The sequence below is a fragment of the Trifolium pratense genome, linkage group LG6 (assembly GCF_020283565.1).
Source record: "Trifolium pratense cultivar HEN17-A07 linkage group LG6, ARS_RC_1.1, whole genome shotgun sequence".
Taxonomy (NCBI): Eukaryota; Viridiplantae; Streptophyta; class Magnoliopsida; order Fabales; family Fabaceae; genus Trifolium; species Trifolium pratense.
The window spans coordinates 41,905,222-41,920,083 of record NC_060064.1 but is presented as its reverse complement, the minus strand read 5'-3'; the positions used below and the strand labels follow the sequence as shown (position 1 = coordinate 41,920,083).

General features: G+C 32.4%; 1 protein-coding gene across 1 annotated transcript; it reads right to left on the bottom strand.

The window, feature by feature from the left end:
* Positions 1 to 8,057: 8,057 nt before the first annotated feature.
* Positions 8,058 to 11,428, bottom strand: LOC123888521 (CBS domain-containing protein CBSX6). Its single transcript, XM_045937604.1, has 2 exons — positions 10,620 to 11,428; positions 8,058 to 9,153 (listed from the first exon to the last, which is right to left on the bottom strand). The coding sequence occupies exons 1-2, from the start codon at positions 10,958 to 10,960 to the stop codon at positions 8,220 to 8,222; spliced, it is 1,275 nt and encodes a 424-aa protein (XP_045793560.1). The 5' UTR covers positions 10,961 to 11,428; the 3' UTR covers positions 8,058 to 8,219.
* Between the last annotated feature and the right edge of the window lie 3,434 nt (positions 11,429 to 14,862).

The following is a 14,862-nucleotide window of genomic DNA, read 5'->3' as shown; positions in this document are numbered from 1 at the left end:
TAATATCCACCTCAGTCCTACAAACTAAGGTGTCACTCAATCAATAGTTACGTATTGACTTGAGCCAATCTTTTACAATGAATTGTTCGGATCACAAGCTTTCAAATGAAGAGAAAATCAAGTCGAGAAGCTAATAGAAGAATACACTCAGTTCACTCAATGATATACTGATCCAAGTATGTGATGTTAGAGAGCTGGAGTGAGAGTGGAAGAGTTTAATGACTTGGTCGAAAAAGACAAGTGTGGATGTTGAAATTTGTAGTTGAAACTCTTGAATCTTCAAAGCACCCAAGTGTGCTATTTATAGATGTTGTTTGTCCTTTGTTCCGTGGTCTCCAAGCAGGTTGGAGTGTTGCCAAAGACTAGCCGTTAGTCCTTTAAAAGATCAGATCAAATATTATTCAAATAATATTTGATGAGAGAGAAGATGCTTCTTGAGAACATTCTTAGAATGATGATGTCATGAGGAGCGTGAGGTTGAGCATCTTTGAGCTGTATGAACTTGTTCTCCAAGAACAAGCACTGTTGAAGCCTTGGAAGATCAATTACAACAGCTGGATACAGCTGGAGAGAATCTTTCGATCAAGAGCAGAAAGTCTGCTTGATTCTGGAACGTTCTTAGATCGTTCTCCCAGAGTATTTTCTGATTCTTGGCCTAGATCAAATAGAGAGATGTGCATTGCTTGTTTTGATTTTGTGGGCCTCAAGATATTCATGATGATCATATGATGATAGTTGGTCTTCTTATCCTTTTACTATTCATGTGTACTTGTAAAAGTACAAGTAGTTTTTCATTGTATATTAAGATCATAGTGAAATATATTTTATGAAGTCCTTTGAGAAGTACCATTTCAAACTTGTTGTCTCCTTTTCATTGGTCCATAAATGTCTTCAAATAATCTATGAATAGAGCATGTGAGCTTGAGAAATAAATTGTCAAAGACATGTTCATGTTTATTCCTTAAACATGACCAAATAGGAAGCTTTCTTTTGTTATCATTTAATCCTTGCTTTAAATGACTTATATCCTGTAGAGATTCTCTTCAATAAAGTCCTTTGCAAAAGTGCTTATTTGTCTCTTGTTCAGATGATATCAATTAAGTGCTTATTTGTTGATGTATAGCTTTGCACGTGAGAAAAAGTGCAGACTGGAGAATGTTCTCTGATCATTCTCATAAACTTGCAGTTTTCAATCAATTTAAGTGTAGTGATATATAATGAATGAGCTTTTGTTCCTGACTATATTAATCACTCAAGAGCACTTGTTAGATTACAATAAGATCAGAATTCACTTAAAATATAATTAAGATGTTTGTTATCTTTAAAACATCAAATTAGGATTTTGCCTCAACAGAAGGCAAGTTTGTACAAGCATGCACATCCCATTTTGAAGGACAACTAGAGATCAAAGAGGTAGAGGCACAAGGTCTGTTAGTAACTTTGCAATGGATAAAGCAAATACCTATTTGTCGCGGTGAAAAATCGAGAGACCAAGCCATTGGTTAGACTTGACTCGCGTTTTTAGGAGTTCACCACCGCTCTTTATTGTTTCTGAGGGAAAGGGGAAAAGATCAAACAAAACTCACAAATAAACATGCAAAGCTAAAGAAACAAGAAAGCAATAAGCAATGCAATAAGAGATCAAAGTACGAGAGTTAATTATGGAGGCAAGGTATTAGTACTCTAAGCATTTATAGTACTCTATATGAACCTCTTGTAATATATATGTTTTTGGCTAAAGTTGTTTGCTTGTAAATGATTGGGGAGATGAAAAAAGAAATATCTTTTTATTAATTTTGATTTGAAAAGACCTGAAAGTCTTATGTCTACGTACCAATGAATGATCAAAACCTCGTAGTTCGGGGTAAAAATAACAAAGTGGTTTGTTTGATTGTTTTTAGGAGAAGAGACAAATTGTCATCTTAAGTTAAGACTCCTTTAATCCACTACAAGCATGATGAAGATGAATCTTTGCTTCACAATAGGGAAGGACTCCAACTTGGATATAAAATCAACAAGTATGCCACTAACTCTCCTAGGTGGAAAAGACTCCATATCTTTCAATCTAATGTTATGGGGACTTTGAATAATCAACCATAGATGACTTATGTCTAAACTCTTTGAGAAAAAAGTTTTAAAGTCAAAAGCCAAGTAGCAAAAAGTTTTGAGTGAGTTTTTGTATTTTTTAGCTTTTTTGTGAAAATAGTTTGATATGCTTAAGATGTCTTAGCATTTATTGAAAAAAAGAGTTTTGAAAATGCATTGACCTAAGTCAAAGTTTTTTATGAAAGAGGTGCAAGTTTGAAATTAGGGTTTGAAGGATAAACATGCGATAAAAGATTGACAGTATATGTAATAAAACACACAATATGCAAACACATGACAAAAGTCAATACACAATTATTTTCCTTGGATTTTAGCAAAATTAAATTAATTAAAATAACAAAAGAGTGACACCAAAAAAAAAAAAAAAACAAAAGAGTATTTTTAATGTCTTGAGAAAACTTGTTCGAGAATGATGATTATGTTAGATATCTCATGACAATGTTCCTTCTAATATGTTAGTTAACAAGAAAAAGGAAAAAATGACCAGATAACTGGAGGAGAAATTGTAAAGACAATAACAAGAAGGTAAATGGACCAGATGACCAGAAGACCAGATAACTGGAGGATAAATTGTAGAGATAATGACAAGAAAATAAATGGACTAGATAACTGAACATAGTTAGTGCCGAATTAATAAAGGTTAAGGACTAGAGAAATATGGAAATAGTTAGTGTGAGTGTGTGTTTTTGTTTTATTCTTTTTCCATTTTATTATGCTTGAAATAAATAAATACTTAAAATTAAATAAAAACAAACTAAAAGGGCAAAGGGGTACAAACTGAAATAAGGGGGGTGTGAATAGCCAAAATAGGGCCCAATCCGCAAAGAAAGAGCCCAAAAACGCTAAAAGACAAACACAAACACAGGGGACCAGATCTGGCCGTGGGATTGATCAGACAGTCGTGATCTGATCTAGGAAGGAAAGAGTATAAGCCGTCTGATGCATATCACTGGCTGGTAGGAGAAGCTTACAGTGGGCTGCAGTGGACGCGTGCGCGTAGGATCAAGGGATGTATAAACACCCAAGTTTACAGATTTTTCCTCATTCTCCACTTTTCTTTCTTTCTCTCTCTCTCTCTCTCTCTCTCTCTCTCTCTCTCTCTCTCTCTCTCTCTCTCTCTCTCTCCCTCTTCTCTCACTTTCTCGGTTCTCTCTCTAACTCATGTTGTTCTTCATGAACAACAAGAACACCGGCGGTGTTCATATTTCCTGGCGGCCTACCACCGTGTCGGCCGGTTCCCGGAGGCGGAGCCACGGCGACGGAATCCGAAAACACCCAAAAAAATCCCAACTCTTTTTTTTTTAAACACTTTACCAGTTTAAACACAAATCAAACCCTAAAACAATGAAATTCAAACAAACAAAATCAAAACCCAAAAAGAAATAAATCTCTTTGTTTTTGTTACTTTCTGTTTCTTCTTTTTATGTTTTGTTTGTTTATTTCTCTGTTTATTGTGTTTGCTTGGTTTGGATTGTGGTTTATTGATGGTTTTGATTGAAGAGGGAGGCTGTGGTGGTTTATGGTTGTTGTGGTTTTGGTTGAGAGGTGGGGGGAGGCGCAGCTCTGCTTCTGCTGTGGTGTGTTTCTTTCAGATTTTTCTCAATTTGAAGGTGAATGGTCGATGGGGAGGAGCAGCATTGCTGCTGTGTTTTCCTTTTGATTTTTCTCCCTCCCCGTGTTTGATTCTTGACCTTCTATTTATAGGCAGACAATGATGTTTGGACCAATAAGCTTCTAAATGTAGTTTATGTGGTCCGGCAGTCGAAACTTCGCCTCATTTGTTTCTGCATTGTTCTTTTGCTGCTAGACTTTGGTCTGGCCTTCCTCTAAGCTTCATAGACATATCAATCTGACCTCTTTTATTGGTCTGCTTCAAATTGTTATTTGTTCATGCTTCTTCTAGTACTCAAATTAGAGACATTGCTTTAGCCTCCATTATTTCTTCTCTAAATGCTATATGGTTTGCTCGCAATCAGGTCCGTTTTCATAACATCCTTGTTCCCTTCCATCAATCTTGCTCTTCTATTTCTGCTTCAGTTCAAATGGCCGGAAACATGTCTAAGGGTATTATGTCCAACTATATTACTGATTTTCAAGCTTTAAAAGAGTTTAATATTGTGAGTCATGCCGGTCCTGCTCCGAAGATACAAGACGTTATTTGGTCTTTTCCTCCGACTGATTGGATAAAAGCAAACACTGATGGTGCAACGAAAGGTTCTTCGGGGCATGCCTCGGCTGGTGGTATTTTTTGTGACTCAAGTGGACGAATCAAAGGTTGCTTTAGCTTGTATCTGGGTATTCAATCTTCTCTCTTTGCTGAAGTAATTGCAGCTATGCATGCTATTGAAATTGCTCATCAAAATCATTGGCATAATTTTTGGCTGGAATGCGACTCTAAACTAGTGGTGGATGCCTTCAATAATCACCATATAATTCCTTAGAAGCTTAGAAATCGTTGGTATAATTGTATCTATTTCTGCTCCCTTATGAACGTTAGAATTTCTCATTTTTTAGGGAAAGAAATTGTTGTGCTGATAAGCTTGCAAATTTTAGTTTAACGTCTCAGGAAGATCATTGGTGGGATAATGTTCCTAGTTTTATTGGTGATGACTTTTTTGCAATAGGACAACTTTGCCTTCTTATCGATTCAATTGATTGTTTTTCTTGGGTTTTGGCCTAGTCCACCAATGTTCAATTGCTTTGTTTCAATAAATTTTTATGGGTGGTGCTGCAAATGATTGGTGGTGTTTGGGGTGCCAACATATTTGGGATGTCAAGTTTCTACAACTGATGCCTTTGCACTACACTAGCCTTTATATAAAAAAATTAGAGGAAACATTTTAGAAAATATATATTTATTTATATTATTTTATACATTAATACATTAAAGTTATTATTTTGCTAATATTTTCAAATTTTATAATTAAATTATCAGTTTTTTTTATAAAAATATAATATAGATTTTATGTTTAACGTAGTAAATTAAAGTAACAGTAATAAAATAAATAAACAGATAATTTTTAAAAATAATATTTATTTCAAGAATTATATAGTTTTTGAAAAATTATATTTTAAATATATATTTGACCAAAATTATATAGTTTAAAAAAAAAACATTTGAAAAAATAACCAAAACCTTGATGTCAAGTCATTAATGAACTCCCTCTAAGACAGATCATTTGAGAGAACTTGATTTCGATTCATGAATTAATATATTTTAATAGAAGTTTTGTTCAAAAATATTTTAATAGAAGTAACATATCATCTTCGTCAAAAAAAAAAAGTAACATATTAATATAAAATTTTATACCTTTCTAAATAAATATAAAATCTTATACACAAGAATGAACTTTATACAAGTAAAGGAATAAATATTTTATTATAGATAATATACGGGATGAACATTTCACAATATTTGTTAATATACGGGGATGAACATTTTAAATAAGAAATTGATGTTTAATATAAATTTTATTTACGGGGATGAACATTTACTTCTATACAAACTTACATACTCCCTTCGTCCCAAAACTTTAGTCTTTTAGAAGTTTTGCACGAAGATTAAGAAATGATAAGTAAAGTTATTTTTATTCTTACTTTATTAAGAAAGAGAAAATATATTTAATTAATGTTTTAACTTTTGTAAGGTTCAAATGGTAAAGTATCACTAAATGTGCATTAATTTCTTAAAAAAAAAACTAAAGTTTTGGGATAAAATTAAAAAGCTAAAAAGACTAAAGATTTGGGACGGAAGTAATAATATATACCTTGTAACATAAATACATCTCACATTTTTATAAAAACGAAAAAGGAAAAAAAAACTACAAATGTTATTTTAAAACATTTACGTTTTATTAAAAAAAAAACTTTTTTATTAGGTAAAAACTAACCCGTGACACGGGTGAATTATTCTAGTATATAAAGAAAAAAAAAACGTTAACTAATATTTTTAGGGCATTAATTAAGATACCAAATATAGTATAATAATATTGAAACTTGTGTAGTTAATATATTTAAAATATGAATTGTGTTATTTTCAATATAAAATTTATATATTTTAATTCTTTAACTAATTTTTCGGGACACTAATTAGCATGAATCATAGAAAATTTATCAAATTTTTCAAAGGATTTCATATAAATCATAACTCATAAATGAATTTCATTCATATAAGTCATAAATCATCCATTATACGTTCAAAAATTAAGTTTGTCAAACAGAACTTTAAACGAACATAGTAGTTAACATTTTGGTTACCTTATTACATATGAGGGAAATGTCAATAGAACGAGTTGTGACATGTCAATATACTACCTTCGTCCCTAATTATAAAACTCTGTTTGACAAAAATGTTTTATTTATTTACCTTGTTTTGATCGTATTTTTTTAATAATATATAAATATAAATATTAACAAATAAGATCTTGTTCAATTTATTTTGATGAATTGTGTTTTTTCAATATAAAATTTATCTATTTTAATTCTTTAACTAATTTTTCGGACACTAATTAACATGAATCATAGAGAAATTATCAAAATTTTCAAAGGATTTCATATAAGTCATAACTCATAAATGAATTTCATTCATATAAGTCATAAATCATCCATTATACGTTCAAAAATTAAGTTTGTCAAACAGAGCTTTAAACGAACATAGTAGTTAACATTTTGGTTACCTTATTACATATGAGGGAAATGTCAATAGAACAAGTTGTGACATGTCAATATACTACCTTCGTCCCTAATTATAAGACTCTGTTTAACAAAAATGTACTATTTATTTACCTTATTTTGATCGTATTTTTTTAATAATATATAAATGTAAATATTAACAAATAAGATCTTGTTCAATTTGTTTTGATGAGTATTTTTAAAATATTAAATTTTTATAATTTTTCTAATAGACAACTAAAGATATTAGTGATTAAAATTGTGCATTGACGTACGTGCAATGGTCAAACAAGATCTTATAATTAGAGAGAAAGGTGATAATAATCTACAATGATTGGCCAAAACTATAGAAACTTGAAAAAAGAGATATGTAGAGGTTGGTGGACCATGTTCCACAACCTGGCGGCCAGCAATCTATCATAGTTTAGTCAAAAATGTAAGCCGCCAAAATAGTGTGGAAATATTGATTTGGCAGGATCATTGGATGAATTAATATCCCTCCTTTCAACCATGCCACACGATATCTAGAATTAAGATGAAGAAGTTTCTTTTCTCTAATTTGAGTGGACAAGTCAAAATGGACAAAAAAGCAAACTTAAAACTAATTATGTAAAACATCAACTCTTGGTTTTATAGAAAAAAAGTGAGATGAAAAAAAATTATGATCTCACTTTTTTTCTATAGAACCAAACAGACCGTTCAAGTTGAAAGGATTTATGGATAATAGTGACACGAACAACAACACATTAATAATATTATTAATTATTGGTGTCTATGTTTCTTGCACCAAGTTTCGAAACAGGTACCTCTTGGTTGCAAAGTGACCTCTCAACCATATTGGTGTCTATGTTTTAGTATCGTGTTAATAGGTATTTTGCGCAAGTGAGAAATGCTAGAAGAACACAAAAGTATTCACCTGACACCGTATAAATACGGTCTGCTCTTCTTTTGTTCCTTTTTTAATTTATTTTTGGCTACTTCGGTTTCTATGCACTGCTTTCTCCTTTCCTTTTTCTATTAGATGTCACATACGGTGTATGCAGACCAGACCAGACCGATGTTCCAGTAGCATCACTTTTGGAGAGAAATAAATTAGGCGCAGTCAACTTTTCGGTGTAGTCGTTTACTAGTCATTCGATCTTGATCGGACGACTGCACCGAAAAACCGACTGCATGGAATCCGGGTCCTCTTTGCAGTTATAAAGGTAAAATAAATTTCCATTCTTCCGATCAACTTTATTTTCTCTCATGTTTTCCCAGCACCAATCAAACTATCAATATCAAAGCACAAACAAACATTACTTTATTCCTTTATATTGTCATTATCAAATAATATTAACTTGTACACAAGCAAACAACAAAACCCATTTTCACATTGAATGTATCATGGCATGATTTAGAACCAAAGTGACAAACTGCTAAAAGGAAAAACAAAATCAAATTCAACACTGAATTTCAGTTCCAAACCCTTCTGAAGATCTAATAGGAGGAGTGAAGGATGTAGGAGGTTTGGTTACAGCACTTAGTATATCAGCATATCCTACAACACCAACCAAAACTTCTTCATTCTCATCATCAGTCACCCAAACATGAGTTGCCCTATGAGATAGCATCTGAGCCATCACTGCAGCCAATGAACTAGTCACTTTACACGTCAACGGTGCACTTCTACCTCGATACATGCTCCTTGAACCGAAACTATGGCTTGCTGAATTATTGAAGAATCCAACACTCCTGCTACTGAATTTCTTTGGTTTTATCGAACTGCCGCCACCGTTAACTAGATCATTATCTCCTCCGGATCTTGAATTGACACAGAAATCAGGAAGTGACCTTGAGGTATCATTATCTTCAACTCCCATAACAAACTGTCCTGCCGAGAGATTCGCTAAAGCCCATGCAGCGGATGAGTAATCGCATTTCCATAATTTGATTGCTGAAATTTCTCCGATGATCTTACACTGACCTTCTGACGTGGTTTCTATTACTGCAACTGCACTTGGATCTTGAGGAACCTTTTGAGTTGATTCGAGTGCTGGAGTGGAGGATTCAATATAGCTGTAGTGTGGATTAATTGCTCCAAGAGCAGCAATGGAAGTGAGAGGAATTGGAGCGAGAGCTCCGAGACAACCAATGATGAAACGGAGTACGTCTTCTCTGGAGAGACAACAGTACTTATCACGGATGGATGCTGAGGCATTCCGGCTTACGTTTGCAGGTAGATTGTTGCTGCTGCTGCTAGGAGATTCGGGATTCTTGAGCCACTTTCCGTAGTAGACAACCGAGAAACGCTTACTCATGCCCTTCCATACTATACTCTTCGGAACAAGCAAACGCTTCACGCCTTGCTTCATCATGTCCAGTGCATCTATCAACCTTGATCAGAAGAAATAACAATATGTTAATAAGGATTGTGTTTGGAAAATTAGAAAACTGACAGTTCAATTTAAAACTAGTTATGAAACACTTCAGTTCAAACTAGCTTTAAAAACCAAATTTTCACTGTATTTGATTTCAAAAACTAATCAAACAAGAACTAGTTTTTCAAATATTATTACCAAACAAATTTTAAAACAAGCTTCATTAAACTTGGTTGTCGAGTTTCTTAAAAAGGACGATCACACATTAGCAAAGGAACATCTATCTTATTTCTGCGCTTTATCCCAATATCTGATAAATAGAATAACACATCGTGCATTTTTATATATAAATGCTTCACCTTTGTTCTTTAAAAAGGGAACGGTAGCCACAGATTCAAGGCTTTTAGGCCACCGTATATTTAGAATCATATATAAGGTCCAAAATTCTGTTGAGACAGATAAAGAATAATCAATATCTACATAAAAGTGAATTGAAAAAAACAAAGAGAATAGTAAACTAAGGAGAGAAAAAAGCCATATGCCAAGGACAAGTTCAAAGATACTAAACATGCATCTTACACAAAAGGGGATTATTAATATAAATTAGACATCCCTTTCCCTTTAACAACCTATTATCAAAATAGTGAAAAACAGTATTTCCATATGGTAAATATTTTTCGTGATCCTTTTGCCATGAATATATGAAAACCATTAACTTACACATTAAGGACATATCCTAGACAGAACTCGAGATTACAAACTCAACCAAGTATTGTCAAAGGCAATAATGGCATTGCTATTATTCCACAATACACTACTTAGTATATATAGTTGGTAAATCGAAGTTAGAGCAGCGATAGCACTGTAGCATAATGGAATTTTAACAAACTTATAATTTTTGCAATTGACAACACTAGCTCAAACTAAGGAAAATGGCATACAGGTAGTTATCGGCCCGGGATATCTTAGACACATGTGTATAAAATACCAAAGAATAAGATACACCGGCACCTAAGATCCCAATAGTCCTAATATAAAAATTGAAGTTATCAAACCCTCATGATTAAGGAGGTGTAGAATATATATATCTATGAATTACGGACATGACATGTTGACACCGATAATAATTTGAAAAAATGACATAATTCAATATAATCACATGTGTCGTGTCGGTGTTGGACCCATGGAGTATCTGCGCTTCATAGATGTATTCATGTAATTGGATGCAAACATTTGCGATTATTATCAGCAAGCCCTAAACTTCCTAAATCACACACCAGTTAAAGCAAAACTAAATTCACTACAAATCAGCACAAATCACTGATGGTATAATTTAATTTTTAAACCACGCCAACAAATGTAAAGTAGAGAAATTAATAGGATCCTAATGTACTCTAACTAAATCATGTATATTTAATATTCAAGTTCTGTTAAATTAAATTAGTTCAAAGCAAAAACTAAATGAAAAAGGTGCTAACTAACCTTGTTCCAGGATCAACCAACCTAAGCAAAGAATTATTTGGAACAACAACCTCAGAAACAGGTGTTTTCATAGCCTTATCTTGATCCTCCAAACACCAACTCTTAGCCAAAAAAGCAACAACATCAAAAGAACTAAGAATACCAACAAACCTCATCTGTCTCATGTCACTATTCTCAATCACACCTTGAGATCTCTTTTTCCAAATAGGTATACTACCTTCAGGTGATTCAGCTATTGCTCTAATTGCAGATTCAACCGTCTCAGTTTCATGAAACTCAACTAACTCTGGTTTCCCAACCGTTAGATCTCCAACAACGTGATAAACAAGCACTGACGCCATTAAAATTCAAAAGGGTATTCAAATTAATCAAAAAAATAGATTCAGTTTTTATTAACTGAATCAAAAGTAAAAAAAAATTAAAAAAAAATGAAATTTTTTTGATGGGGTTAAAGAAGAAGAATTGATTGATGGCTATAAAAGGGTATGGAGAAAGATGAGGAGAAGATCAAGGGCGTTAATGGGTGGTCTATGAAGGATCAAGTTGAGAAAAAGGGGAAGAGAGAATGAGATTTGCTTTGCCATGGAAGAAGAACAACAAGGTTATGGCCCATCAATCAGAGAAGAAACTGAAGATTTTGGAGAAATACTTACAAACAGGAAAAAAGAATGAAACTTGGATGGATCGAAAAGTGTTATGCGGTTGGGGACTTCATATGATGGATAGATGCAGAGAATGTGTATGGGAGTCAGGGTCTATGGTCTATGATGTGAATGTACAATTTATCATACGTATCATATACTACTAGTAGTAGAACTGTAGAAGCAGCAAATTTTATTTTATTTTTCATAAAATAAAATTCTTTATTATTAAAATATTTTTCCATGTGACAACCAAAAAATATATATTGACTTTCTCAATAAAAAAATACTCTGTCCGTCCTAAAATAAATAACCTAATTTTAACTTAGTATATTATTTATATGCTTATACATGCAAATATAAGCATATGAGATGTTTGATTTGTCTCGACGAGTATTTTTAAAATATACAATTTTTATAATTTTTAATAATAGATAATTTAAGATATTAATGATTAAACTTGTGCATTGACAAACGTGAATGCAGTCAATTAGGTCATTTAATTTGAGACAGAGTGTCATTTTTTTTTTTTTAAAAAAGTCATTTTTATTACACAATGCAAAAGCTAAATAAAATGATTTTTTTAAAAAAATTACATTATCATGGGTATTAATTTTTAGGAGGAGTAATTCTTGATGAGTTTTAAATCAAACGAACAGCTCAATACAATGGAAAAACAAAACAACGCCATAGTAACAAAAACTTAAATATACAGAGTAATTACTCATTTATTTGTTTTTGTTGAAAGAAACTTATATTTAAATAAAAGAAATGTTAACAAGTCATTTATTCTTTAAACATATTAAATAATAAATTCTTGTAATTTTTTTATAGAAATGTGTGAAATCAACGCATTGAAAATTAAAATCCTTTACTTTTTAAATAATAATATTTTTAAATAGAATATTTAAAGAGTATTATGAGAACATTCATTAGCAAGATCGGACGATTAAAAATAATAGAGAAGAAGAAAAAAGAAATTAGATATTCGAAAAAAGATGTGGGGCAAGGGAAAAAAAGTAAGGACTACAACCAAAGCACGCATCACATTTGCCATAGCCACAACAAATTGCTGGAATGAGAATAATACGCCAAACAAACAAATTCGCAACTTGTGTGAACATTATGCTCCAAGATGTGAAAGATAGATAAAAAAAAGGGAGATAAATGATGTAAGCGTAGCTTGCTTGATGTTGTAAGTAGGAATGTTAGATATCTTTGTGAGGTTGTTCTATTTGGGGATTCGAAGATGGAAATTTGGATGGGGAAAGAGAAAAAGTTCAGGTTTGGAGACGAGATGATATTTTATTCCCGTCTTGCAGAAATGTCGTCCTCAAACACTTTATTGAAATAACTTTTGCATATGTATATTCGAGTTTTAAATATGTTATATTTATTTATATTTTCACATACTATATGTCTAAATTTATTTTTATGTGATGTTTATTATTGTCACAATACTCACAAGATTCATAATAATATCTTAATTTTTTTTAATGTTTTGTTAGTATGATTGAACATAATATAAATTTTGATAATTATTCTAATGTTGATGGTTCCCATGGAACTGGGGGATCTGTGGGGATGGGGAAGGTGGAAGAATATTATCTGAAGCGGATAATGGGGATTCATTTTAAAATTTAAATGGTGGAGAATTATGTGGCAAAATACTTGTCACTTATTTTTCGCCTTGTTGACATCCTTATTTGTAAGTAGGGTTGGGAATAGGACAGACGGCCTACAGGCGCCTTCGGCCTGGCCTGGTCTGTTTATTAAAAATGCTAGGCTCAGGCTTTGAAAAAAGCCTATTTACATAAATAGGTCAGACTCAGACTTTTAAAAAGCTTACAAAGCCTGATAGGCCGGCCTGTTTATATTTAATAATTATTATTTATGTAATATTATTTATATAATAATTTTATTATGGCATACTTAACTTTGTCGTAATCGTATTTGTTATTTTATTAGCTTTTTCTTAATGTTGTAGAAATTATAAAAATTTAAATGTGAAATAGGCTCTAAGGCGTGTTTAACCTATTTAAAAAGACTATATAGAGTGATTTAAAAAAAAAAAACTATATAGAGACATTTATGTAACACATGCTTTTAAACAGGCTACAAGGCCATGTCAGGCTTTAAAAAGGCTCAGGCCAGGCCAAAAAAAATTGCATTTGATAGGCCGTATGTCATGCTTAGGCCTGAAGAAAAATCGTAGGCCAGGCTCAGGTCTGTCAAAGTCTGGCCTGGCCTGTTCCCAACCCTATTTGTAAGTATTCAACTTTTCTTTTTATGGCAAGTATCAATTAAATAAGAAGATAAATTATGAAAATGTAGTTTTTTTTTTTATAAGTTGAAGAACATCTAGACATTAGGAGACAAAGAAGGATTCACCTGAAATCATTCGCCTATATATCTTTATTATATTAATAATAAAAGGAAAACAAAAAATATGCAAAATTTGGCGGACATAAACTTAATCCGGTGAGTCCGAGGACAGTGAAACATAACAACCAACTTCTAATTAATCCTAACAGATAAAAAGAAGTCCTAAAATGTTAGGTGAATGAACTGATCGTCAACAGTCCATGTACCGGTTATTCAAAGCCATAACCAGTCGTTAATAACTAACATAAAACTTCAACACCATTTTTTTTCTTTTTCTGGCTTTCATGATATTGATATGAAGTTTCCACCGCCGTTAGCGATAACTAATCTCTGTCGGGAAACTGTGGTACACACAAGATGGATTCTCCCCTCCCAACCAATATTTTTTCATACGCATGAATCAGAAATCGAACTCCTGACTATATGCTTAAGGAGATCAAAACCCTTATCACTTAGACCAATTCATTGTTGGTACTTCAAAACCAAAATTTTGATTTAGTAAAAAAAATTCATTCATGTTTAAATATATTGTCATTTTATTTATATATGTATTTTAAAGCAAAAAATAGAATATGTATGATAATATAATATTACACTGACATTCCATGAATATTTTGTATTCAAATCATAAAAATGTTTTAAAATTAGTTATATTATTACATATAACATGAATGTGAATCCTCAACTCAACAACTAATTTTTGGAAAATTTCTCATCGCACCCATCCATTTTCTCGCGCACTCCCCAAACTTCCAAAATTGCCCCTGCAATGTTGACTTCGGGGACTACGACCCGAAATTTTACTTGTTCGGAAAACGTTTTCCGCTCGCTCTTTTTTCGGAAAATGTTTTCCGAACGACTGAGTTTTATACCAGAACGATCCAGCTTTCTCTCATTCACCTAAACACTCAATCTAAAACTCTCCCCCAACAAAAATTGTGTTTGCTTCGAATTTTGGCTCAAAATCAAGATTGCAACCTTGCCTAGACGTTTCATTACTCGTGGAGGCTCGAAATCCAGGTAAATTTTAGTTTGAACCGTTGTTTTTTTTTTTATATACATGCTATAAGTAGACTGTCATTCGTAACCCTTTTCTGACATAATCGCTCGGAAAACGTTTTCCGAACAAATCTCAGAAACGGTCGGAACGTGTTTTCCGAATTACTGGGAGTTTGAATTTTCAAATTTGCAGCTACTGTAGTATTTTATATGATCAT

Bases quoted from the DNA above. Each gene is read 5' to 3' on its own strand.
- LOC123888521 (XM_045937604.1), bottom strand. From the start codon at position 10,960: ATGGCGTCAGTGCTTGTTTATCACGTTGTTGGAGATCTAACGGTTGGG. The intron at 9,154-10,619 runs GTTAGTTAGCAC...CTTCTGATCAAG, and splicing joins TTGGTTGATCCTGGAACAAG to GTTGATAGATGCACTGGACA.